This window comes from Simochromis diagramma, unplaced genomic scaffold, assembly GCF_900408965.1.
Source record: "Simochromis diagramma unplaced genomic scaffold, fSimDia1.1 OVJJ01000302.1, whole genome shotgun sequence".
Lineage (NCBI taxonomy): Eukaryota > Metazoa > Chordata > Actinopteri > Cichliformes > Cichlidae > Simochromis > Simochromis diagramma.
In genome coordinates this window covers 9747826-9774565 of record NW_024386792.1, presented here as the reverse complement: position 1 = coordinate 9774565, position 26740 = coordinate 9747826, and the positions used below count along the sequence as shown (strand labels likewise).

The window sequence follows — 26740 nt, the reverse complement described above, 5'->3', positions numbered from 1 at the left end:
GGCTCACTGAATGGCCAAGTGAATGACCACTGAACGACCCACTGACCCACCCACTGAACTGAATCTGGTGGTGAAAAATGTTTATTATGTTAATTTAAGAGCTGTTAAAACTGGCTGGTCACTTGTGACCTGAACACTACAGTAAGGGAGGGGGGTTGCACACAACCAGAGGGCTATATAGCAAAAACACAATGAAGGAATTTTATGTGAAAAAATACTGTAACGTCGGACGTTATCTACTTTATTTACCCAGTCTAGCCTCAAATTGATATTAATAAGGACCGTATTTTTTTTTGTATAAGTGATTTAATTATCAAGAGGAGTAATCACATAAAACAGTGTTAAAATTTATTTTGAAAATACCTTAACTAGAGAGAGCCTATTCTTTAAGGATGACAAGCACATACAAATATGCAGTCCTGTGAAAAACTAAAGAATCACTTTTAGCAGCAGTAACTGGAAGAAGTGGTTTTCTATATGATTTAATCAGTCCCTCATATGACTGTTGAGAAATTTTGGCCCACTGTTTATTACAGTATAGCTTGAGTCATTGAGCTTTTATGGGCATTTGTTTATGCACAGCTCTCTTGAGGTCCCTTCACTGCATTTCAGTCAGGTTGAGGTCTAGACTCTGACTGGGTCACTGCAACACCTTGATTCTTTTCTTTTTCAGCTATTCTGTTGTAGCTTTGATGCTGCGCACGGGATCATCAGCCTGTTGACTGACCGCTTTTTAACCAAGCTTTAGCTGTCAGACAGATGGCCTCACATTTGACTCTAGGATACTTGTACTGAGGAGTTCATGGTGGACTCAAAGTGACTGCAAAGTGTCCAGCTCATCTGGTGGCAAAATAAGCCTAAAATTCCACCCCACCTCTATAAGCCATAATTTCCGAATTGTATTGCTTGATTATTACAATCCAGATGCAACGTTTCACAGCAACAAATACATTAAAAGTGGCTGAGCAAGTAGAAGACCATCAGTGGTTTTGTTGAATACTCAGAGTCACCAACTACACCTGATAAATGTTAAAATTGTGCTTCAGTACAGCACAGACTAAGTGTTACATTCTTACTCTGGCTGGAAGCATATATCAATTATAAATCTGATGAGAAGGAAATGTGTCAGCTTCACACAAAAACACAGCCAAGCTTCAGACAGAAGTCTTTTTATTTTCTGTTTTGTTGTAGGAAAAGTGCATAGTTGAAGCCCTTTTACTCTTAAACAGTGACAGTGTAAATTGAGGTCTACTGTGATGCCACCAATCATCTCAATAGTCTCATGGCTTCCCCATTGATACCATACAATTGACCCAGCATTTTCAATCTTTCAGCTCTTCCCCGTGACCTCGCAGAACAACCCTAGAAAGCCATAGTACAACATAATTCAGAGGACTTTTGCTGATAATGAAGAGCAGCCAGATTCAGATGAGTGTTTAAAACTCCCTCCATGCATTCAACAAATACTCTTCCACTTTAAGATTAATGCATGTAATTTCTGGTATCACAGACACCCTGGGATATATCCCAAGGCTCATATACACTTTAATAACCACACACTATACAGATGTTCACAAAACACAAACAGACTCACTCAGCTGATGGTTCTGAAAATATGTGGGTTCAATGGTTTTGTTGCTTTGTGTGGGTCAATACAATAGGAGGGAGCTATATATTTATTTATGGTAAGGCTCCAGTATTGGTAATGTTCCCAATTAAAATGTGGAAAATGAAAAATCATTCCCAAATAAAGTGAAAATAATAAAAGGACCCCTCCGTATTGCCATTTCAACACAAATAATTCGAAACTAAAAACTCACATTGGCACGTTTCATTAATTTCCACTGACAAACCGTGGTACTGAAGTTGTGAAGCAGAAACTTTGATTGCGTTCATCTTTTAGAAAGCTTAATCTGTACACAAGACCTTCAAAAGGAATCAAAAAAGTGCTAATAATGTATTATTTTGGGTACTAGTACAACTTTCTTTTAAAGCACAATAATACACACAATCATCCTAACATACGATGATGATATAACTGCAGATAGTTTCATTTTGTCAAATGAGGCTAAGCATCTCTGTATTACTGGAGGTGAATAATAGTTTTCTCTGGTGTGTGCATCAAATATTTTGCTCACATTTTACAGATCAACTTCAATTTTGTCCTTCAAACGTGCTGCTGCACCACCTTATTTAAAGGGACAGCCTTACAGTCAATATAGCAGAGCTGACTACCTGCTTGAGTATCTCACCAAGGCCTGAATGTAAACACACTAGACTTACTCACTGCATTAAGAATCCTATGTTGTGTTACTGTAATGAGACTATAACCTTATCAAATAAATTCTGCAGGGTTAAATATGAAACTAAAACATGATACAAAACGTCATGGTTACTGGCACCGTATAGAGTTTTATCTTCATAAAGTAAGAAGTGTGGAATGTTTGAGAGAGACTGAAGGACCCTCCACCCTTTATTATTTCAAGCACCGGAAAAACAATTTAACGACCCAACAGGAACAGGAACTCTTTACTACTGCCCCCTCCCTTCTTCCCCGATTATGTGACACATTCCTTCATCATAGATTTGCATCCGAGTCTCTGCAGATCCGCAGGCATCACAGCTGGGATCAGGGACCAGCTCTGATGCCTGCGATTGCTCATTTAAGCAAATCCAACTGATATATATTTTTAAGCCACAGCTGTTTGGTAGTTGAGTGTGTACTTCTGCTATGAAAAGCCATGTGTCGTACCAAGTTTTATATTTTTTATGTGATTGTGTTCAGCTATTATCACATTCCTCTGGATAAAATCTTTTAAATTGAGAAATGCAACTGTTTTTAAGAGAACATATTTTGCTTTTCACCATTTTCCCCATGTGTGTCACATATATGCTTTTACATGGGTGGATGCTCATACTAAATACGGTCAAAGTTGCTCAGTTTTTTCTACTCTTCCTCCTTTGTGATGTCAGTGAGAGCAGTAATCCTTAATTGATATCAGGCTTGCAGCTCTGACTGTAAGCATAGAAGCTACACCCACCTTCATTTCAAATTCTGCGCATGGCAGCGAATAAGAATGAAGCTGACTTAAAGAGGGAAGGGCTAACACCTCTCCAGCTAAGGAGCTGCACCAGGACAAGTATAACCTAAAAAAGGATCATTTCAAACTCTAAATCATGCCATACTAATTGAGTAAAATAAGTTTTGGAGCTGGACATGAGCATAATAGGTCCCCTTTAAATATCATAGTTGTGCTGGCCTCGTTGATCAGTTGGACTCTAGTAATAAGAAATCAAAGACAAGTCTGTGGCAGCATCAGAAGAAGAAAGAAAAAGATATGTGAGGGAATGTTGACAGAAAGACAGATGGTGCTGTCCTGGTTGCAGCTACTGTGCAACTCCAGTCAGAGGAGGTGTACATTTGCTGTTTGTTTGGCTCCACTGCTAGTCGATAGGTGGTGCTGGGGGCTCTCTTCCATCACTCTGCAAAAAACAAAACAAACCCAGAAATAAATAAAAAATAAATAAATAAATAAATAATAATTTATATATCTCAGATTTGGGTATAAATACATGAAAAAAGACAATGTTTTTAACCTTTTTTTTTGGTTTTGCCTCACAGATAGTGTGCAGGCTTGCAGCATTTCCTTTCCCATCATTCTGGTACAAGTTAATCTGGGTTTAATCTTCCAAAGAACTCTTTTAGATGTTGTCTGCAAAAGTCTAATCTGACTTTCTTGTCCTTCAGAGTAACCAGTGGTTTGCACATAGTTTTGAATCCTCTGTATTTCCATTCTGGAAGACATCTTTGCCAAGGTCATTGTAGACGATGACAAGTCTACCTACTTGAGTGCTCTTTACTTGGTTAGATGATGTGAAGCTGTTTTTCTTAGCCAAGGAAAAGTTTCTGTCATCATCCATTTTACTTCATCAGTGGTCTTTCATGTATTTTGGCATTGCTGGGCTTGTCAGAGCATTTATTCTTTTTAAGAATGTACCACACTTGGCCACTCTTAGAGCTAGCTTTATTTTGTTTTTTTGTTTTCCTGCACCTGTTGCAAATCCTTGTAAATAAGGGAGCAGCTGTAAGTGGCTTTTTGTGAATGTATTTTCAAAGATCACTGGGATTTAAAAACTCCTAGCATGGAATTACCAGTCAAATCCAAAAATGTCTATAAATATTTTACTGATTTTTAAAGGCTTAAAAAGTGTCCCTTACAAAGGTTTGAACCACGATCCTTTGAGGAAAACTTCGCAGTGTTTGGAGCTGAAGTTTCAGCTAACAGACATGGCCACATTCCCCTCAATTTAGCCCACTTCAAATAAGCAGTTTCTGTACCTGTAGCTTTAAATGAAATGATGATCTGCACATGCCCACATGTCACAAGTAAACCTGCTATCATAAAAATTAAAAAAAAAACATTATTGGATCCTGACCATTTACATTTCCTGTATTGCTAATAAAGCAGTTGGTTATGACGAGGCTACACTTCACAACACAAAAGGCAACATGCAAACACACTGACACACACTCTCCTAGTATTTCAAAGGTAAGGTCTGAAGTTTCTGCAGTTTCTCATTAGCCATATAAAGCTAATGGCGAAAAGTGGCATCAAGAACAAAAGTAATCCACCAAGTCTTGTAAATCAGCATATAGTCTTTGAAGATTTAGCAGACCTGCTGAGACATTTTAGCATTAGAGATGGGACAAGACGCTATAGATAGTAAATAAAAATGTTTGTGAGGCAGCTGCTCATTATAGTCACTTTTTGTAGACTCAAGTGTAGCAGAAATGCTATTCTTTCCTCTTTTTAAAATAAAAAATTAGATTATAGGAAAGTCTTGCTGTTAGAGTTGAGCTTTGCAACTCTGCGGATTTTTGTCACATACACATAAAAGGGAAGGAGAACCCCCCCAAAACCATAATAACCACAATGTCATAATATGTTGTCCTTAAAATAAAGCTCCAGTTTGGTCTGTGAAGGACGTCACAGAATAAATATTAGGTTCCTGGTTTCTATTCAGGGAGAGAATTAGTCATCTTTGCAAATATTAACCTATCCGCTTTGAAATACAGCAACTGCGTTTTTTGCATTGGGAAATAATGTTACTTGTCTAAAACTCAAATAATACACACAGTTATAAAAATCAACAGAGCTATGACAACAACATTCCCAAGAATTACATTTATTATTACTATTAGTAATGTTTATTGACAGAAGTGAAAAGGACAGGAAAGCAGGCAGAGAGAAATTCAAAAATCAAATGTTTAGTGGCAGAAAAACTTGTTTGGAGGTGACTTTATGTTAGTTTTACTCTGAGATTTTGGTTGGTTTTATGTTGCAGCCTTTTGTTATAAAAGACATGTGCCTTGTCAGAGAGGTATCAGGTTTGTCTAATCCCCTGACCTCATTACAAGAAAACCTTTTTTTAAATTTCAGATGACGCAGATTTTCCTCCGTGCTTCCCCAAGTCTCTTATCGCAATGACTAAAGGTCCTTCTTCTGTGTTTTTAGGCTGATTGCTACATAAACACTGGTCTATGTTTTTTTTAAACATAAGTTCATGCAGCAGCTGTTATCCCTACTAACTCTGCAGTACACACCAGATGTAAAACCTTTTTCAGTAATATTTTTACCACGAATTTCTTTTAATAAGAAGCAGAATACAGCGTATTAACAACCAAATTGGCTTTTCTATTTAATCATCTGTGATAATAGCTCTCTTTCATTCATAGCAATCAAACTTTGCATTATTAGATTCAAGGAAATATGTTTCCCTGATAAAACACCTTCCTTTTTATTTAATGTGCACGTGGTATCTGGACTGTTCAGGTGGAGGCAAAAGGGGAAAAAAAAGAAAAAAAAAAAACTGCAGTACTGTGCAAAAGTCTTGAGCCACACCTCATGTCTTTATATTTTGTTTTCAAAAAGCCAGACTTTGCAGGTAGTTAATGCAAGGCATTAACTAGTTTTGTGCATACACATAACAGGTAACTTAGCAAAGACCTTTGTCACTTTGTCTTTTGCAAAAACATTTTCCCCATTTCTTTAGTTGAATCTATACAAAATGCAAAAGATAACATGTCAGGAAGTGTCAGGCCTAAAAACACGTCTCCAGCAGATGAACATCATCTCAAAGTCTTGTCCTGCACCTGCTGCACCTTTCTAATTTTCCTAGCAAATATAAAGAAATGAGTGGCGGTTCAAGACTTTTGCACATTACTGTACATCTTTACATTTCAGATATATTTGTTATGTAAAATGAGTGTGATCTGCACTCACATTGCGGGGTCCACTGGGCTTGCCAGAATGATGGGTTCCCCTGAGACTGGATGGGCGCAGCAAAAACAGGACCAGGGCTAACACCGCCCATCCCATCAGAACCATGGGAAGGGTCAGGTCACCTCCCCCGCCCACTGACCCACTGGGACCTGGCACTGAAGAAAAACAATAAAATAAAATAAAATACTTCTTATTCAGACACACATTTGAGTCCTATCGTGCGTTCAAACACTTACAAAATGTGAGCTACACTGAGAGAAGTTCATACATACGTTCCTGAGGGCACTCTGTGTCTGTGCAGTAGGACTGAGATTGCCTCAGCTGGAAGAAAATTACAGAAGAACAAAATGATTTACTCTTTGCCCTCAAACTGGGAGGAAATGACACTGCCTACTAACTTTGATTCATTAACCAGCAGAGATATTGTGGTGAGTAGTGTTACAAAGCCACCATCTGAGCTCTACCTGGTCCCTGAGATAAACACTATAGCTATGACTGTCAGTTTTGGCCGGCGGTCATAGGTTCTGTCCAATAATATGACGCGAGACTGGAGTAAAAGACATCCATGGATTGGCACTTTATTAAAGAAGGAGCATGATAACAGCACAAAACACTAACTACAACTAAACAAAATGGCTTCCTTTTATACTCTACCTTTTCAGGTGAGTATCCGGAATAGCCCCAGTATGGGGGTTAACTAATCAACATGAAACATAACCCTCCACCCAAACAAACATACCATAACATTAAAGCACATCACAAACATATACATATTTCCAACACATACTATAAACAAACCAATAACATAAGCTTCACTCATTTCTATCTAAATTAAAACCCTCTTTAACCACACTCCCTAACCTGGCACACTGGTCTGCTCCAAGAGCTCTTAAACAGGTGATTGAGCCGCTTTCACTCTTTTGCTCCACATCCTGCAAGAAGCAACCAGGACAGGTGAGTACCTTTACAAGTTCTCATTTCACTTAGGTTATTGATAAATGATTAACTGCAAGCAGCTCTAACTTTGGCTCTTCTCCGACACAGGTAGGATGGCCAGTCCCACTGTCTCTTTTCTGTTACAAGCTGTCAATTTAATCGTATGTCAAATAACCTAATAAAAGACTCCATAAGAACGAATGTGTTTTCTTTATTACCGCATTTTAAATTCCCAATCCAACAATTTATTATTAACAATACCAACCAGGTAATGGAACCCCTGGTCTCCATTACAATGACGAAGAATTATTTAGACATCTGAACAACATCCTTTAACACTGTAAGCAAATCAGATGGCCCAGTGTGTATCCAGCTCTCTGCCATGTAGGCTACACCTGTGCACGAAATGTAAATTAGGTCAACTGTAAGCTGACATACAGTAACTATGAACTGTGTCCTTCATGAAACTGGGAAACTCACAACAACAAATGTTATATTTTGAAATAAGAAGAGCCAAAGTATATTTCCAAGCACAATACAAGCCTGAGGGCAATAAAACAGTCTTTGCATGGCAGAGCAGACAGGCTCTCAAGACAAACACTGAGCAGGAACCAGGATGTAGCTTTGCATTTCCTTCTCCCCACATCTCTTTAAGGCTTGAATTTACTTGCAAGTTGATCTTCGTTTCCTTTTTAACTTCAGCTGATGATGTTATCACTTCACACCACATACTTTGAATATTTTGACATGTCTACACGCCGTCTCTTCAACTTAAATTAGAGGCGATTTAGAAAACCTCCAAGCTGTGTCGCTTACCAAATTGATGAGGCGCCTCATTGCGTACTCCTGTGTGCAGATGCACTCACAAGGGTCAAAGCCTCCCTCCGCCATTCCTCACCAGACAGTATCCACCTGAAGAGAAGTACAGCATGTAACTAGGACATACATGAACAACTGAAAGAAACCTAACACTCCCTCTCGTCACTGCTTCGCTCTATTGTTGTTCTACAAGCGCACACTGATTAGGGGGAGGAGACTGTTTAGGTAAGGAGACTCGGCATAGAGTGCTGGCGTTTCGTTTTGCTGCATGTCAGCAACAGTGAAAAGTTAATTTCGGTTTTCTAGCTTTTGCTGGGAATACCAACAAATCCCCATATTCCGCCAATCTCACAGTTTCATTGCAGTAACCTTGAAAGAGAAAATAAACTTTAACTGTGGAATGTTGAGCCTCTATTTAAAATAGCCTTCACCTTTATCACTCTATGAAGCCCTTTATGAAACACCATGTTGGATCATTCAGAGCTGATTTCTGCACTCTCAGTGTATTAGCATGTTTTGTATGAACATACTTTTTTTTAAAAAGATGAATCCATATGACACAAACTAGCAGTCCAACTATGAGCTTAGAGCCTGCTAATAAAGTGGCTCATACTAGCAAGAACTTGGATGATTGCTGTCATTATGAGTGACAAAGGAAGATGAGCTATTTCTGGCTTGGATAAAGCATTGATGGAGTAAGATCAAGCTGGTTAATGCTGACAATGATGGAGGTGAAACACACACTGACAATGGTTCAAAAAACACCCCCCCCAAAAAACAAAACAACCACAAACACACAGATGTCTGCTACAGGTGTCTAATCGTGGTTATCAAACCCATAACAAACCCCAGATGAACTTCTAAAGCTCATAACGATACTGAAATACATTCATTTCCACTTTCTTAGGTACACCTTGCCAGTACTTTGTTGGGCCCATTACATTACCAGCAGCCTCAACAATTCAGGCCGCTGAATCATCATCTTATATGAAACCTGAAAATCCATACTTTCAGGCTGTTTACGCCAAATTCTAACTCTATCATCTAAATGTCACTGCACAAATTGAGACTGGTCAGACCAGACAACATTTTTCCAATCTTCTGTTGTCAATTTTAATGAGCCCATGTGAACGGTAACCTTCCTATTTCTAACATGAGTAGCACCAGGTGTGGTCTTCTGCTGCTGTAGCCCATTTGCTTCAAGGTTCAATGTGGCAGCTCAATTACTGCCCACAGAGTCACAGAGGTTATAACAGAGAGCACAGAGTTTATTTTTTGCACTGATAATAAATCTACAGTGTAATTGTTGGATACATCTTTACACTGAGTATTGGTTGATTATAAAAGCGCTCATATTAAGTATAAAAAACTGCAAACTATAAACTAACTGAGGCTTCTGCAAATGGATTTGCGCTGCTATGAGCTCTGATAGAATCTCAGTTTGTTGAAGTAAACCGGCCAGTGAGCAGGTTGGGTTCACACAGTGTTACCCCTTGGACACTGGCTCAGAGTTCAATTTAATGCTCTCTCTGGAACAGAAAACCCAGAGTTTCCCCTCAACTCAGGATTAACAAACTCAGTTTTTAAATTAGACCTCATCCTGGAATAGGACCCAGCAGTTACTGAAACACAGCCCATCTGGCACCAACTTTCACGCTGTGTTCAAAGTCACTTAAATCCCCTTTCTTCCACATTCTGTTACAAACTATGAACCTCAGGAGTTCTTCTCGACCTTATCTGCACGCCTAAATGCACTGAATACCTGTGATGGGATTGGCTGATTTTACTGGCTGACATTTCTTTCAAGATTATATCTTCTTATCATTTAAAAACAAAACAAAAAAACAAAACAGCGGCCAACATATATACAGTGATTAGGATATTTTCAACCACTTATTTTATTTTCATGTTTCTTGCCATGCATCCACCAGCACACAATAGACATACGAATTATCTGTCTACACCACAAAGAAACAAAATTAAAAAAAAATAAAAAGCCAAACATGTTTACCTAAGACTGACTACACCCAGCGGCCAGTGATGCACACCTGGCTAAACCTCACAGCCTTCAGCGAAAGATTGTGTAATAAACTAGAGGGCTGTTGGGTGAACTTTATGGGCATTCTAAAGGTTTCATTTGGTGGTGCTGTTAAATTTCTATTGGCTTATAGCTAGCTTTTTTTCTCCACCCCACTGTCGTCAATGACAGTAAACTAAACAACACAAATATGTGAAGCAACGTAGTGCAACAACACCACAAACAACCTGAATCAACACAGCTAAAGCCGAAGACCGTAATCTGTCACTGCGCGGCTTTCCGATTAAGACTGCAGGAGGTTTAACATCAGACATACACAGGTTGCAGTATGATCCACGGGTGACTGCCTGCACTTTTGCGGAAGTCAGCTAAAACGAGGTTAAAGACATCTACGGTTACTTCCCTGTAGTTTTAAAATTACGTGATTTAGCCTAACGTTTACACTAGATTCTTGCTAACCCCGCCAGCCAAGCCAGAGGAAACTCACACCCATTCCACCCCCTTCCCCCTCCCCCTCCCTTGTCTTTAGATTGTTATTAACTGAACAAAGACATGAGAGCAAAAAAACAGCGACTTACTGGAGCTGCGTGATGTTAAGAAAACGATCACTGTCTCTCAGGGGCCCGAGCTGCACCGCTGCTCTACACAGAGACCATCAAACTGCAAACACATCAAACCACCGTCTGTGTTTTGTTTAATACACGTGAGCCAGCGGCTATTCTTCATCCGGGACCTCGGGAGTGGGGCGGCTCCCCGATGGCTCTGCTCTGTGTTCAGCCAAACATCTGTCCTGCTTATTGGTCTGAAAGTCTGATGGGCGGGCCCTTTGAGCCAATCACAACAAGCAACGATCACTTTTTCTGGATAGTAAACAAACAGTCCAGTTGCCTGTCAGCTTACAGAGGCCCATGAACCTACAACATCTGTGCAGTTGTGTAATCAAATACATGGTGGTGGATTCGACTTGAATACTTTTCATTACTTAAAGTTTTCATTAGTTAAAGTATTTAATTTTTATGCTACTATATAAATGCTATTCTTTTAAATAAGGAAAACAAAGAGATACCTTTCTGCAGCACAACACATACTTTAACTTTGAATCTGGGCTTTTATTTATTTATTTATTATATAACTTATTGGTTTTATTTTGTCACTGTGGGAGTGGAAGTTAATCTATCACCATTCCCAAATAAGCTTATAAGACACCAATACTTAGAAATAAGAGCCAGAGAAGCACCAACCTGTTGTATTTTCCAAGTTTTAGAAACATTACAAGCTCAGTTACACACACCATTAACCCCCCCCCCCCCCCTCATTGAATATAATAATATATGTGGAGGTTATTATTAATATTATTATCAATATAAAAAAAAATATGAGAGGTTCTTTACCTTACTTTCATCTGTTACCAACCTGGAATACATTCACTTCTGTGAATGAAACAAAAGTTTATTCTAGTGACTATAAAGATGCATCTGTAAGAGATGGAAGCAACTCCTTTTCTTTCATCTGGTCCCTTTAGGGTTCGCCACAATGGATCATCCGCCTCCATCTCACCCTGTCCCTAGTATCCATCTCTGTCACACAAACCTTCTGCATGTCCTCCTCCATTACATCCATTAACCTCCTCTGCGGGCCTTCTTTTTCCCTACTGCCTGGCAGCTCCATTTTCAACATCCTTTGCCCAATATATCTCCTTTCCTCCTCTGTACATGCCCATACCATCTCAGCTTCGTCTCTACAACTTTATCTCCAAACTGCTCAACCTGAGCTGTCCCTCTAATGTACTGATTTCTATTCCTGTCCATGCTGGTCAATCCCAAGGAAAACTTGAGAATCTTCAGCTCTGTCACCTCCTGCTCAGCCTTCTGTCTTTTTGTCAGTTTTGACATCTCCAAACCATACATCATATCATCTTATAAACCTCCCCTTCACTCTTGCATCCTTCAAATCCCCCCTCATAACATGCCCCCACCCCCTCCATCCGCTCTCTTCTTCACCTCCAAGAGTTGAAAGCCACTGAAATGCCATTCATGTTACAAACCACAAAGGTGTGAATGCAGCTGAAAAGTTTTAAGTTTAAGCTGAAGAACTGTAGATGAAGAGTGTGTGCACTCTACATAGACAGCTGCCTGCGCCAGTTATCACAAGATACTTAGGGAGTGACAGAAGCTGCAATGTGACTGTTAATAGCATATGGCTTTTAACATATATGCAGAACTAATATATATATATACATATACATACACACACACACACAGAGAGATACTGACCACCATGTAGATAAAATGTGAGTAAGAAAGAGTTCCCATTCCAGTAAGAACATCCCTCACAATCACATGGAAACCATGACAGAAATGCCCTGAAGGGAAGTTACAAAAGAGCATGAACCCAGGTTGGCTGTCACCAGAGCTCATTAATGAAAGTTCTAGTGTGTGCTCCATGCAGCTGCTCTCTGTGTGTGTGTGTATGTTCTGGACGGACTGACGCTGAGCGCAGGCAGGCAGGCGGACTGCGAGCTCTCGCTGAGCTGGAAAGAAGCGCTATACACGGTGAAAGTGAAAGGAGCTCCGTAAGTGTGGAAAGCACCGAACAGGCGGCCTCCCCCCCTCACACACACACACAAACAAACAAACAACACAGGGAGACGGGCCACGGGTGTAGCTTGAAGGCAGCAGCGGCGGCGGCAGCAGCTCAGCAGACACAACCATGGCCAACATTGCGGTCCAAAGGATCAAACGGGAGTTCAAAGAAGTTCTCAAAAGCGAAGAGGTGCGGTAACGCTACCGGCTTATTTTCACTTCTACTCAGCTCTTTCTTTAAAATTGTGTCAGCTCTGTTAAAATATACGCTACCGGCAGCCGTTATTGTGACCAAATAGATTTACCCTAGTCAGGTTTGGGTCCTCTGTTGCAGCAGGTCAGGCCCAAACAGGAGAACTTTAGCTAGCTTTAGCTTCAAATCAGCGTCCAGGCGAACCTCCCTTGTTATGTCAGGTGGGTGTGTTCAGGAAACACCGGGGATTCAGCTCTCTCAGCTGACAGGCCCTGAATGCCTAACAAACAACGTCGCACACCTTTGTTTTAGTTACACAAGTCAAGTAAACCTAGAGTGTGTGGCCTGTTAGCGCCTCAGGCAGGGAACCGCAGCTGTTTAGCAGCGTGAATTAGTTAGCGACAGTTAGCAAGGCTTGCTAACGCTATTTTGACATGTATCCACAGTTAGCATTAGCAGCCGTGATGTTTTGCTGCAACGTTCAACAAACTTATCAGGCGTTAATCAGCTGTTTGTTAACAGTCTGAATACACTGCGTTTATTTAAAAGGTGTATGCTGTCATATCACCCCCTGCCCAACTCCTGTTAATACTGTTTTATAGTTTTGTAACTTTGGTGCTAACCTGAATTGTCCTAGTGTTTCCTCTGGGAGTGGGGCTCAAATTGGTTTTTAATGTTAACACAAAATGACACTAGCCGTGCCTTTTCTAGCAACCATCTTGCCAGGGACTTCTTGTTTTCAATTTGATGTGAACACGTGAAGACATGAGCTGTGTAACTCCTTTTTCTTTCTTTCTTTCTTTCTTTCTTTTTTTGCATTTGTTCCAACCTACAGACGAGTAAAAACCAGATTAAAGTAGATTTGGTGGACGAGAACTTCACAGAGCTGAGGGGTGAGATAGCAGGGCCTCCAGACACACCATATGAAGGTACTGTAATATTGGAAACGATGGCCAAGATATGTGATACTCGTCATGTGGTCTGATATACTAACGCATGTCTGCTTTTCTCTCTTTCCTAGGTGGCAGATATCAGCTTGAAATAAAAATCCCAGAAACCTATCCTTTTAACCCGCCAAAGGTATTTGCTTTAGTGCCTTTCATCCTCTGCCTCTCTTCCTTGTTCAGTTATTTTGAAAACATGTACACTTTTGTTATAGCTAGGTAAAATCGGTTGTCACTAATTGCCACTGCTCATGCCTAAGTGACCCTGTGCATGGTACCCAACTCTAAAAACCGCTCCCAGTGCTGCAGTTCAAATCACTTTTAATTATGTAGCACCCATGTTTCTACGATAATAGAAACATCAATCCCCTGTGAGCAAGCACTTGGCAACAGTGGGAAGGAAAAACTCCCATATAGCAACAAGAAATCTCCTGCAGAACCAGGCTCAGGGAGCGGGCAGCCGTCTGCCACAACCAGTTGGGGGTGAGAGGAAAGCGAAAAAAGAGGGACCAATAGGACAAAAGGCAAACTAAAGGAGAGCGAACCAGAGCTTAATGATTAAATACAGTGGTGGTGAATAAAAACAGGTAGAGTAAGGAGATAAATGATGAGCAAAACATTCAGTGCATCATGGGAAGCCCTGCAGCAGTCAGAGCTTGTAGCAGCATAACAAAGGGAGGGTTCAGGGTTATCTGATCCAGCCCTGACTATATGCTTTATCAAAATGTACAATTTTAAGTCTAATTTTATAAGTAAAGATGGTGTCTGCCTTCCAAATCCAAAATGTGAGCTGGTTCACAGAAGAGGGGCGTGAAAGCTGAAGCCTCTGCCTCCCATTCTACTTTTAGACGCTTTAGGAACCACAAGTATGCAGTCCAAGAACGATATGTATTCGAAGTATAGTGTATAGTAATATGAGGTCTTTAGGATATCATGGGGCCTGATTATTCAAGATTTTGCGTGTGAGTCGAAGGATTTTATATTCATTTCTGGATTTAACAGTGAGCCAATGAAGAGAAGCGAGTATGTGGCACTTTGACCGGAATCAATTTATAATTCTTATGAGCATCAGAGTTTTGAGGTAAATTCAGCTATTATGCTTCAATTAACAAAACCTTAGGTTTGTGTTAGTGCTCTAACAGAGAACAGCATAACGTGACTTGTAAACAGCCTTTTCAGGTTTCTGGTCACTATTAGCTTGTATGTTAAAAGCAAAAGAGAAAGTCTAATACTGATAATAGTGAAAATAAACATTTATTGTCTCCCTCCTGTAACCAAATGAATCTTGTAAACATACCTTCAACACAGGGGTGGTAAGAAATCAATCTTTCCCTGAAATTATGTCACCAAATAACCTGTTAGGTAACAGTTTACGGGTTTAAACTACCGGCGTTTGGCTTATACAGTAATTTAAATGCTTAACACATCAAGTTAATTTGTCACTTAGATGTAAAATGCAGTGGTACCATAAACTATAACTGCTGGCTCATTAATTTGCAGTATTTCCCTCGCAATGGCTTGCAATACATCAGGACATGGTAAAATGACAGCTACTGTAGTGTAGCCTGGATGCTGACATATCTGTTGTAAGAAACTGTAAATATTTCTTCTTTCTGTCACCTCACGTTCTTCTCTAGATAACGCTTCCTAATCTGTATGTCCTAGGTGCGCTTCATCACTAAGATCTGGCATCCTAACATCAGTTCTGTGACCGGAGCAATATGCCTGGACATTTTAAAAGACCAGTGGTAAGTGCAAAGTATCTGAACTGTTCTCAGTGTGCCTGTGTGCTCCATTCACTTAACCTGCCCTCTCACCCTCTCTCAGGGCAGCTGCTATGACCTTGAGGACAGTGCTGTTATCTCTACAGGCTCTCCTCGCTGCAGCAGAACCAGACGATCCACAGGATGCAGTAGTAGCAAACCAGGTGGGAAGGACTTAATGCACGACTCGCATTTTGTCTGCTTATAATCGGATATTAAAGTACCAAATTATATTTGGGTAACTGTACGTGTCTCGGTACCTGGTGTGAACTTGTGTCTAAAATAAAATCTGCCATATTTGCTAGTTCATTTTGTGATGTTGCTCACAGACCTGTATTTCTGAATCCTCAGTATAAGCAGAACCCAGAAATGTTCAAACAGACTGCGAGGCTTTGGTCTCACGTCTACGCGGGCGCTCCTGTCTCCAGTCCTGACTATACACGTAAAATAGACAAACTCTGTGCCATGGGCTTCGATAAGGTCAGAACCCCTTTGTTTTTGTTGTGCCCTCACATTTATAGGTAAAATTTAGTTACACTCTATCAGCCAGTTTCCCAAACATTAATCGTCCCTTGTTTTAGAGTAAGGGAAAAATTCACTGAAGCTCTCCATTAAAAAAGTAAATAATGATAAAATAGTTTTTAGTCTAAGACTAGACTTATTCGCTGTCTGGGAAACTGAGCTTATATTTAACATAATAACATCGTATTTTAAGAAACATGCTTATTTTCAGCTTGATGGCAGCAACATGCTTTAGAGACATTTAGAAAGAGCGATGCTCATCACTGTTGCATCACATCTTCTTTCAACAGCATTTTGTGCTTGTGAAACAAAGAGAAGTGCTTTTGTTTTGAAAGCTGTTGCTTCATTCTTTCCTAATAAGACACGTGAGCTGCTCAGATTGAGCCCTTCTACCTTTTTCTTTTCTCATCTGATAATGAAATGCTCAAATTCTTTGAAGTTTTACCCTCCCACACCCTCTATTCACTTCCCTGAAGACTTGTTCCATCTCTGGCGCCATGTTTTTACCCAATGATAAAAACTAAATATTTGGTAATGAACAGTGAGATGTGGCGTGTCAACTTTTTAGTTTGTTCAGCTGAATGCTGGACGAACTCATACCATGACGAGCCATCTGTCATGCATCTGTTCGATTACAATTCACAAGAATCACTACTCTTGCTGCAGTTTTGGTCAGATTTAAACCAACTGGCACACAATGATCGCCTACACATTACAGTAACCTGTGAACTGTGATGGATCGACCGCTGCATGAGATTCATTGGTGTTCTGGTTTGTTGCTGGCATTATATTCAATACGGTCATTATACACAATAATATATGTGTATAATGTAATTTTTTTGGAGGGGGGGGTGATTTGAAGTTGGATGGTGATGTAATAATTTTTACATGATTTTTACCCCTCAGCTGTAAAAGGCTGATGGAATATTGACATCACCCTGCGGGGCAGCCGGGCAGACAAGGTGAATACCTAAATTTGTGAATGCGATAACTCGAGGATGAGGCAGCGTGTCCCCTAAAAATCTTGGAGAAGTTTGAATCTCAGAGACCTCAATGTCAAAGTCAGAGGTCAAGTTTTCTGAAAATCTTGTGAATGTGATAAGTTGAGAACAAGGCAACATAGGATTTTAAAATTCATAGCATAGATGTGTCTGGTAGGAGGCTATTGGGTAGCATTGGCGGTAGCCAGAATTTTATTATCATTAGTATTTTTTTTAATAGTCTTTATTTAAACCAGAACGTTTTACAGGTGCAGAAGTAAGAAATGAATGGGGCATGATATACAGTGCTGATAAGCTGGAAACATCAGGTTATAACTTATCTTTACATAGTTTATTCAAATTTTTTGTCAAAGGTATTGACGGCCTTAATTCTCAACTCATAGGGTTTTTTGGGTTTTTTTTCACTCTGTAAAGTTCTTCAGCAGTGCATATGGTTTAATGTTGGGGGCTCAACCATTTCCTCCTGATGGCCTTCTTACCTGCCAGAATTAAGGCTTTAAGTAGTAGATTGTAGTTGTAGTAGATAGTATGTAGATTCCTTCCTTTTTATGTCTGTGGATCTTTTTTTCTTTACTTTATAGTTCAGAATAGTCTCTAGTGTATAAATAACTTTCTCAAAATGGCTGGAGCCTTGTAAATTTTGGCCTTGCAAGATGGATTACACAAAACACACACAAGTATTCATTTGTGTTCGTGAGCATGCATTCTTGAATTTATTATTATGCAGTAAGCTTATGCAAACATTTACATTACCGCAGTACTTAAAGACAAACAAACAGTATATTTAGCTCTCTCCAGTGGGTTTCTTGTCTCGTGGATGGACTCCAGCTGCAGTTGGTGGTTCTTGTTCTCTGCAGCCTTTGTGAGATCTGCGAATTCTCAGATGAGAATCATTTTTCAACTTTTCTTCCTCCTTTTATACAGAATGCAGTAATAGCGGCCTTGTCTTCAAAATCCTGGGACGTGGAAACGGCGACAGAGCTGCTCCTAAGCAACTGAAGCCAGGTGTGAGGATCCAAAAACCCTTCATCACAGTGTCAGCTCCTCCACCACTGCCTTTTGTTACACAGAAAACAAACACCCCATCCACCATGGCAGTCTGAGCCTTCTTTTATTACCAGTTTGTTTGCTACTAAGTCAACACCAGTAGCGCTGCATTTGCCAATATGCACAGCACCCCGTTGCCTGCCGAGTCTTTACTCCCACCTATCCAATATGTGTATTTCAGTATTAAGCCCTCCCACCCTTAAAAAATAAAACAAATCCACCCATGCATCCAGTCTTCCATGCCCTTTAAACACATTATTTTTTTTCCCCCACAAATTTCCTTAAAGTTGTAAAGGATCGAACAGCTGCTGTAATCAGGTGGATTTTCCAGGGTAAAATGTAAGGAAAGGAAAGCCTGCTGACTGCTTCTACACTACATTACCGTTTAATTCCTTCGGCAGCCAGTTGGACCGTGTGTGTTTCTCTGCTACAGACTTTTAGTACTGTAAAGAAAAAAAAAAAGTCTTGCTGGATTAAATTTTCTTGACTGGATAGTGCTGTGCATGAGCAGTGTAACGTTTTTTTTTCTCCTGAACAACCTTTCATTGATGCCTCAATCCACTACAGAAGTTTGGATGTACAGGTTTTATTTTCTGTATGTAGACTTAGAACAAAATCACACACACACACACACATCTGCCAACATCTGCACACATGCACAGAAGAAAAATCTGTAAATAGATCTGTGTAAATTTGAAAATACAGTGGGGATGTACTTTTTTTTTTTTTTTTCTTACATGGCATTGTAAAACAGATTATTTTAAATATAAACTATGCCTAGTTTACAATTGTAAGGAGATAAATGTGTTCATGCTTTTGTGATCCATGAGAAGTCCCTCTGAATGTATTTTGTTTTTTTTAAAGGGTGGCACAGCCAAAATCTTGGCCCTCATGGCACAGGAGCTAACAGCCAGCTCAGCCACTTTTTCTGCAATCATCTACAGTCCAACTTTTTTTTTTTTTTTTGTGCACGTGTTTGTCCTTTCATGTTGTTGTTGCCTTTATTTTGATTTGGCCAGATGATGCAGTGGGTGTTTGTTTGGTTTAACACCCCTCTCCTACACTCTTGGATCTCACAGGACTCATTCTATATAATCAGACACCTGGAACTTCTGATGGGGAAAGCCACCAAGCACCACCCAGTTTGGCGTTACACTGGTAGGGAACCAAAGCCCTACCGAACACGTTGATGGAAAGCGAATGGAATTTTTTTTCGGACATTTGAGAGGAAGATTCTGATGAGTGACATTAAGGATTTGGGTTTGCAGTGCTGTTTTATTTTTATTTATTTTTAACCATACGCACATCCTCGGCCACAGATTGAGGATCTGCTCATTAACATAACCAATAGGAGGCGGCGCTGTACACTTTATTGCTGATCCAGTCAATCAAAGGCTTTGGCCATATATACAGGTATATAGGCGATGTCCTATATTCCCAAACATGCTTTACTACACAGCCAAATAAAACACTCACTGAGGTCTTCTTTGAACTATGTCTTCTAGGTAGTAAAAGAGGCTGGAACTCCTCTGTTATTCTATGAAGTGAAATAGCAGACCTGGGAAGTGTTTTCACATATTTTTGATTTTGAGGTACATGGACTGTAAAAACATGTTTGGCATTTAGAGAAAGGGTGTGGATGCATCCGCACACAAGGGGCCATTCTGTTTTTAATAAAGGAATTATTTTGCATAACCTCCAGCTCAGTCCCTACCAGCACAGCAGTGTATTACACTGCAACATGGAGTTAATGTGCAGCCGTCTTTGCTCACAATGGGGGGGGGGGAAAAAAAGGAAGTTCATAGGCAGGCAGAATGCACACGCCATCTCCCTTACTTGTAAATAGCTGGGTTTGGTTCTTAATAAAGAGCCATCTTATCACTAGAGTGCACCATTGATGGCTGGATCGAATATTTTCTAAGAAAAAGACAAAAACGGACACCACCCTACCCAGTCTTCCTCATGATGTACAATATTGCACGATTACAAGCATAGAAAAGGGCCTGTTGCATCTCAGTTTCTCCATTTGGGTTGAGACTTATTTTTTTTCCTTGTCCTCGGAAGCAAGCATCCGCAGTATAAAAAGCATGGTTATTTATTGTGACAGTGTCATGTTTCTTTGAATAAAAAAAAAAAAAAAAGTGGAAAAATCACCTGTTTTTGAAATCTGCACTTCCAAAACACAGGCATAGAGACAAACGCACTGCACCATAACATCTAAAAGCATTTATTTTTTTTTTCTTTTTGGAAAAAATTAAATATGATCATGAGTATAGGCATATTTAGTCCCCGTCATCAACACAACCCACATGGCATCCACTCACTCGATGCTTAAAAATCAGGAATAACCCAACAGAAAACTGACAAAAGTACAAAAAATATTCAATCATAAAAGATGAACAAAAACCTGAACACATACTTGGATAGTTATATATCATTTATGCAATCCAAAGTGACGTACTTCAGAAGTAAAAAAAAGAAAAAACAAAACAAAAGTCATTAAAACCCAGCTCATTTTCAGAGCCTCTGACATGTCCAGGGCACGAGGCAGCGAGCAGAGCTGGGAGCACAGTATCCAGAAATGCTTGACCGCTTAATTTTGTCCATTTACACGCACTGGAAATAAATCAAAAGGCCTTTAAAAGCATTACTGGTGTCACTTGAGAAGCACCTGCAAGTTTCTAACTGGCCTTGTGATGCTATAAACAAGCGAAAGCACCTAAACATACCAAAGTTAGAAACCTAAACTTACCAAAGTGTATAAAATTTTGGTGCCGGTACGTCTGTTAAACGCATCAGGTGTTCCCATATTTAAGCCAACTGCTGCAAAGATTTTAACTGTTTTCACTTAGATATTCAAAAAGTTTTCAGTGGAAAGTTACACAGGCATATTTACAAAATATAACTGTGTAAAAAACCGATGAGAAAAAAAATATAATAAAAAAAAAAAATACTGTGCAACTCAGACACAAAGAGGAAGAGGTCAAGAGACGTACAGTAGGATTTTCCCAGGGGATTTAATAAGCAACAATCATAACCAGATTAAAACGGCTGTAAAATATCCATCCTGTTTTTTCTTAAAAATGGCTCCACAAAAGAAGCAAAGAGCAACAAACACAAAGGAAAAAAATAACATGATTCTGAGTAAGACCTACATACAATGAGCTTCAAATCATGACTACAAGGTAAACCCTTCTAGAGTGTGTGTGTGTTTGTGTGTGTGCCTGTGTGTGTGTGTTTTAAGAAAGGTCCATAATGTATCCAGGAAAGCTTTAAGAGTCAGAGGAGCTTGTACGCAGGGTTGGGAGGATATAAGGAAGAGTCTGGCCCAGTCTCTACAGTCTTGGTTTCACCTTCAGTGGTTTCCTCTTTACCTGAAAGACAAAGAAGTTTTGAGTCAGTGTCGGCGCAATCATCATCATCATCATCAACAACGTAACATGTACACAAATCCTTAGATAATATTTAGGTTGTTCCTTTAAATCAGGGATCTCCCCAAGAGTTCATCAACTTGTACAAACATCTGTAAAAACTAAAAGGTAAATTCTGAGCAACATCTCAGTAGTGATCACTTTGTAATGCAGGTTGCCCCTAAAACCTGTAGGAACAGTAATCACTTTCAGACCACAGGAATATTTTCATTACCCCAGAGGAGGGTTTTTAAAGCTCCTACATCAGAGTAGGCACTCTCTGCACCGACAGACTGTACGGTGGCGTCACATTAGTGACTCCTTTGCAAAAATCAAAACTGCCATTTTGAAAGCCAGTGATGAGGGATATAGCTACACAAAGAACCCCAAAAACCAACAAAAACAAAAACAGGTATACCATCACTTCCACATCCTCCATTGTTGTGTTCATGTCACACACAAATTATGTCACAGGACTTTCAGATAATGGAAAATGACCAAAACCGAGGGAGATAGACTTAAGCCAAATAGGTATTGGTGGAAAAGGGCTGCGAATGGACATTTTAAGTATAAAGTTGCCGTTCATTTTGCTAGGTACACATGCTCAGTTTCTCATAAACTCAAATCTCTTATCAGTCAATCACTTGTAAGCAACTCAGTCCATTTAGGGAATGCAGACATGGTCACCACAACCTGCTAAGGTTTAAAGTGAGCATCAAAAAGTGGAAGAGAGGTGATTCAAGCGATTCAACATGGTATGGTCCATGGTATGAGTATTTTAGAAGCTGCTGATCTACTGGGATTTACAGGGAATGATCCCAGAAAATATCCAGCGAACAAAAGTTCTCTGGGAGAAAATACTTTGTTGATGCCAGAGGTCAGAGGGGAATAATCAGAAGGCTGTGAGCTGACAAGAAGGCAGCAATAACTGTGCATACCTCATTACAACCAAGGTATGCAGACGAGCATCTCTAAACACACAAGTTTGACCTTAAAGCAGATGGTCTACAGCAGGAGAAGACCACACCGGGTGCCACTCCTGTGAGCCAAGAACAGAAAACTGAGGCTGCAGTTCACACATGTCACCAAAACTGGACAGCACAAAACTGAGGCTTAATTTCTGCTGCCACACTGGGAAGGTCGGGGTCAGAATTTGGTGTAAATATCATGAAAGTATCTATCTTGGCTTGTATTATGTTTCAGGCTGCTGCTGGTGGTGTAATCATGTGGGGAGTATTTTCTTGTAGCACTCTGGGCTCCTTAGTACACACAGAGCATTAAGCACCCTCTGATGGCTGCTTCCAGCACGGTCAAGGGCCATGTCACAAAGCTTAATGAAAATGAGTTCACTGTACTCAAATGGCCTCCACGATCACCAGATCTGAATCCAGCAAACCACGTTCCTCTCATTCTCAGACCTCACCTCTGCAGGTCAATCTGTCTCTTTGTCCCTTCGTCATTCTGCTGCTGCTGTTTTGACATCTTGATGTTGATTGACTCTGCAGATGGGTTCGAGTTGGGGTCAGCTGCCCTTTTCCTGCCTCTGCTGGTTCCACCCCCCACTGGTGCCGCTCCTCCCTCTTTGTCAGCTGCTACTGGAGCAGCAGCAGCTGATTTAGGCGGGCGACCACGTCGTTTGACAGGCGACGCTTCTGTCCCGGCATCGGGAGCTGCTTTCTGACTGGGCTCGACCTGGGAAACGGCAGTAAGAGTTCAGGTGAGTAAAAGCAGTGCTTAAACGCAGGAAATGTGTAGTTCCCACGTGAGATTACCTTCTTCACCTCTTCAGCCTTGATGACTGGGTTCTCATTGTTTTCCTGTGCTCTGCTCTCTGATGACTCAATGGTAGAGCTGCTGTTACTGCGAGACGCAGAGAGTGTCAGTGATACCGGAAACTTTATGTCTAAGAGCGAGCGCCTGTAGCATCTGTGTCTGCGTGCTTACCTGTTCTTGTTGATTGTTGAGCTCAGAGGAGAGGAGTTGGTGCTGGTGTTACTGGTTGTGTCTGAAGCTGTGGTGGTCTTGGTGAAGATCCTCCTCCCTGGTACCGTCAGAGGCTTGTTCACTGCTCCTAACACAGGAGCTGGTTTGGGCTGCATAGTGAAAGAGAATTCAGCTTTCTGTGCTCAGAATAACGTGGCAAATTTTTTAAACCTCTTAGCTCCACATCATGACTCAAATTTAGAGTTTACTGGCAAACTGTGGGTAACAAACCTAATGTAACGTAACAAGCCTCGGTGTCGTGCATTTACCTTTCCAGTGAGCAGCATTTGTCTCATTTCTGCCGTCAAATACTCTTTATCGTTTTTGAAGTCCTGTTGAAAGAAATTAAAAACAAGACAACTGATCACCGTAAACCCAAAACATAAATAAGGTCATGATTTAGATTCCTAACTGCACATAAGCACAATTTCCCAGCTCTATACCAGCATGAATCACTTTCCATCCCCAGAAAGAAGTCAAACAGCTCGATTTGTGCCTGAGATGACCAAATGTGTCCAACCCTAACCATTTTCCTGTGTGTGTGTGAGACACATATCTTTGTGGGGACCAAAAATTGGAAGTTTACTATGCTTGTGGGAACAAACAGCCCTTATGGTGAGAAAATAAGGGCTGTTCCCCTGAATTTGAAGACTCAAAATGTGGTTTTAGTGTCAGGGTTACAATTAGGTTACAGTTAGGAAAACGCTAAGGTGTGTGTGTGTGTGTGTGTGACCTTGTCCTGTATGAGGAAGAACTTGGAGGGTAAGACAGGCTCTTTCGGACAATCCAGGTGACACGCAGTGCTCTTGTTGGCGATCACGAAAAGAGCGACGTCACAGACAATGTACAGTTTCTGTAATCACAACATGAAAGAAAGCCATTCAGTTGCCCGATTGCTAAACACACTGTCTGCCCAATAATGCAGAATCCAAAGATTTTACTTTGTAATTTTAAAGAACAGGAATGACTCAAATTTATAGTTTACTGGCAAACTGTAAATGCAATTCAAAGTATTAACTCTATTATACAGGGAGTGCAGAATTATTAGGCAAGTTGTATTTTTGAGGAATAATTTTATTATTGAACAACAACCATGTTCTCAATGAACCCAAAAAACTCATTAATATCAAAGCTGAATGTTTTTGGAAGTAGTTTTTAGTTTGTTTTTAGTTTTAGCTATTTTAGGGGGATATCTGTGTGTGCAGGTGACTATTACTGTGCATAATTATTAGGCAACTTAACAAAAAACAAATATATACCCATTTCAATTATTTATTTTTACCAGTGAAACCAATATAACATCTCCACATTCACAAATATACATTTCTGACATTCAAAAACAAAACAAAAACAAATCAGCGACCAATATAGCCACCTTTCTTTGCAAGGACACTCAAAAGTCTGCCATCCATGGATTCTGTCAGTGTTTTGATCTGTTCATCATCAACATTGCGTGCAGCAGCAACCACAGCCTCCCAGACACTGTTCAGAGAGGTGTACTGTTTTCCCTCCTTGTAAATCTCACATTTGATGATGGACCACAGGTTCTCAATGGGGTTCAGATCAGGTGAACAAGGTAGGCCATGTCATTAGTTTTTCTTCTTTTATACCCTTTCTTGCCAGCCACGCTGTGGAGTACTTGGACGCGTGTGATGGAGCATTGTCCTGCATGGAAATCATGTTTTTCTTGAAGGATGCAGACTTCTTCCTGTACCACTGCTTGAAGAAGGTGTCTTCCAGAAACTGGCAGTAGGACTGGGAGTTGAGCTTGACTCCATCCTCAACCCGAAAAGGCCCCACAAGCTCATCTTTGATGATACCAGCCCAAACCAGTACTCCACCTTCACCTTGCTGGCGTCTGAGTCGGACTGGAGTTCTCTGCCCTTTACCAATCCAGCCACAGGCCCATCCATCTGGCCCATCAAGACTCACTCTCATTTCATCAGTCCATAAAACCTTAGAAAAACCAGTCTTGAGATATTTCTTGGCCCAGTCTTGACGTTTCAGCTTGTGTGTCTTGTTCAGTGGTGGTCGTCTTTCAGCCTTTCTTACCTTGGCCATGTCTCTGAGTATTGCACACCTTGTGCTTTTGGGCACTCCAGTGATGTTGCAGCTCTGAAATATGGCCAAACTGGTGGCAAGTGGCATCTTGGCAGCTGCACGCTTGACTTTTCTCAGTTCATGGGCAGTTATTTTGCGCCTTGGTTTTTCCACACGCTTCTTGCGACCCTGTTGACTATTTTGAATGAAACGCCTGATTGTTCGATGATCACGCTTCAGAAGCTTTGCAATTTTGAGACTGCTGCATCCCTCTGCAAGATATCTCACTATTTTTGACTTTTCTGAGCCTGTCAAGTCCTTCTTTTGACCCATTTTGCCAAAGGAAAGGACGTTGCCTAATAATTATGCACACCTGATATAGGGTGTTGATGTCATTAGACCACACCCCTTCTCATTACAGAGATGCACATCACCTAATATGCTTAATTGGTAGTAGGCTTTCGAGCCTATACAGCTTGGAGTAAGACAACATGCATGAAGAGGATGAAGTGGACAAAATACTCATTTGCCTAATAATTCTGCACTCCCTGTATAAACTACACTGGACGTTCAGTCAAATGTTTTTAAATGTTAAAATGCAAAACTGTAGTAACACTATTACATACCTCGTTGGCCTTTGCATCATCAGGACACTGAGCATCCTTGGTTTGTTTGATATTTTCTACCATCTTCCTAAGAAAGGCATGACTGTTGTTCTCATTCTTGGTCATCAGCACTTCAAGCATGAACCACAGGCATCTATATATGAACACACGGACACACACGGACGGGCACACACACACACAAAATAAATATTCTTTATGCCACAGCTGTACGATCATCACTTATCTGTATTCACTGGACTTTATAATAGAACAAAAGAGCAATTTAGAAATAAGAGCATTTTTGGAAAGGCAGTCTCAGCGGGAGACTAAATCAAAACACACTCACTCTTTGATGTCTTTGAGCTGCTCATATTCATGCGGTTTTGTGAAGTCTGGGTCATGAGCCAGCAGGTGGATCATGTAAGGAACCACATACTCAGGAAGAAGAGAGACAAGTTTTTCTGAGGAGAAAGAGACAATAGCTAAGTTTAATGCGTGTGAGTAACTTTCTATGTCCCCTTTTTCAATGTGGGAAAAAGAAAACGCCAGGTGAAATGCTACTTCCTGAATAAG

The 26740-nt window shown here is 40.4% G+C and overlaps 3 protein-coding genes across 12 annotated transcripts in view; 1 reads left to right on the top strand and 2 right to left on the bottom strand.

Annotated features, from left to right (window-relative positions):
• Positions 1-1153: 1153 nt before the first annotated feature.
• smim14 (small integral membrane protein 14) lies at positions 1154-13128 on the bottom strand. Of its 2 annotated transcripts, none has more exons than XM_040024313.1 (5): positions 12965-13128; positions 8037-8132; positions 6557-6605; positions 6285-6439; positions 1154-3483 (listed from the first exon to the last, which is right to left on the bottom strand). In XM_040024313.1, the coding sequence occupies exons 2-5, from the start codon at positions 8109-8111 to the stop codon at positions 3445-3447; spliced, it is 318 nt and encodes a 105-aa protein (XP_039880247.1). In that variant the 5' UTR covers positions 8112-8132; positions 12965-13128; the 3' UTR covers positions 1154-3444. The 2 variants fall into 2 exon arrangements, with proteins under 2 accessions (XP_039880247.1, XP_039880246.1); XM_040024312.1 differs by lacking the exon at positions 12965-13128 and adding an exon at positions 10656-10821.
• On the top strand, positions 12425-19911 carry ube2kb (ubiquitin-conjugating enzyme E2Kb (UBC1 homolog, yeast)). 6 transcript variants are annotated; one of them, XM_040024306.1, is made up of 8 exons: positions 12440-12649; positions 13688-13781; positions 13874-13932; positions 15462-15544; positions 15624-15723; positions 15911-16039; positions 18007-18087; positions 18994-19911. In XM_040024306.1, exons 1-7 carry the CDS (start codon positions 12497-12499, stop codon positions 18079-18081), a joined length of 693 nt encoding a protein of 230 aa, XP_039880240.1. In that variant the 5' UTR covers positions 12440-12496; the 3' UTR covers positions 18082-18087; positions 18994-19911. The 6 variants fall into 6 exon arrangements, with proteins under 6 accessions (XP_039880244.1, XP_039880243.1, XP_039880240.1 ...); XM_040024310.1 differs by lacking the exon at positions 15911-16039 and having other exon boundaries at positions 12425-12649; XM_040024305.1 differs by having other exon boundaries at positions 12445-12649; positions 18007-19911.
• pds5a (PDS5 cohesin associated factor A) overlaps positions 19048-26740 on the bottom strand; it is a 31663-nt gene continuing 23970 nt past the window's right edge. For 3 of the 4 annotated variants that reach the window (XM_040024297.1, XM_040024299.1, XM_040024300.1), the window contains exons 26-33: positions 26514-26628; positions 26189-26321; positions 24256-24375; positions 23792-23854; positions 23484-23632; positions 23312-23399; positions 22963-23231; positions 19048-21503 (exon numbers count right to left, since the gene is read on the bottom strand). In XM_040024297.1, coding sequence (XP_039880231.1) covers positions 21500-21503; positions 22963-23231; positions 23312-23399; positions 23484-23632; positions 23792-23854; positions 24256-24375; positions 26189-26321; positions 26514-26628 — 941 coding nt within the window. In that variant the 3' untranslated portion in view covers positions 19048-21499. The remainder of the gene's footprint in view (positions 21504-22962; positions 23232-23311; positions 23400-23483; positions 23633-23791; positions 23855-24255; positions 24376-26188; positions 26322-26513; positions 26629-26740) is intronic. The other variant, XM_040024301.1, reaches the window with a different exon arrangement.

Bases quoted from the DNA above. Each gene is read 5' to 3' on its own strand.
- smim14 (XM_040024313.1), bottom strand. From the start codon at position 8,111: ATGGCGGAGGGAGGCTTTGACCCTTGTGAGTGCATCTGCACACAGGAG. The intron at 6,440-6,556 runs GTATGTATGAAC...GTTTTTCTTCAG, and splicing joins CACAGAGTGCCCTCAGGAAC to TGCCAGGTCCCAGTGGGTCA. The intron at 3,484-6,284 runs GTGAGTGCAGAT...TGTTTTTTGCAG, and splicing joins AGCCCAGTGGACCCCGCAAT to AGTGATGGAAGAGAGCCCCC.
- ube2kb (XM_040024306.1), top strand. From the start codon at position 12,497: ATGAAAGTTCTAGTGTGTGCTCCATGCAGCTGCTCTCTGTGTGTGTGT. The intron at 13,933-15,461 runs GTATTTGCTTTA...TGTATGTCCTAG, and splicing joins ATCCTTTTAACCCGCCAAAG to GTGCGCTTCATCACTAAGAT. The intron at 15,545-15,623 runs GTAAGTGCAAAG...ACCCTCTCTCAG, and splicing joins GACATTTTAAAAGACCAGTG to GGCAGCTGCTATGACCTTGA.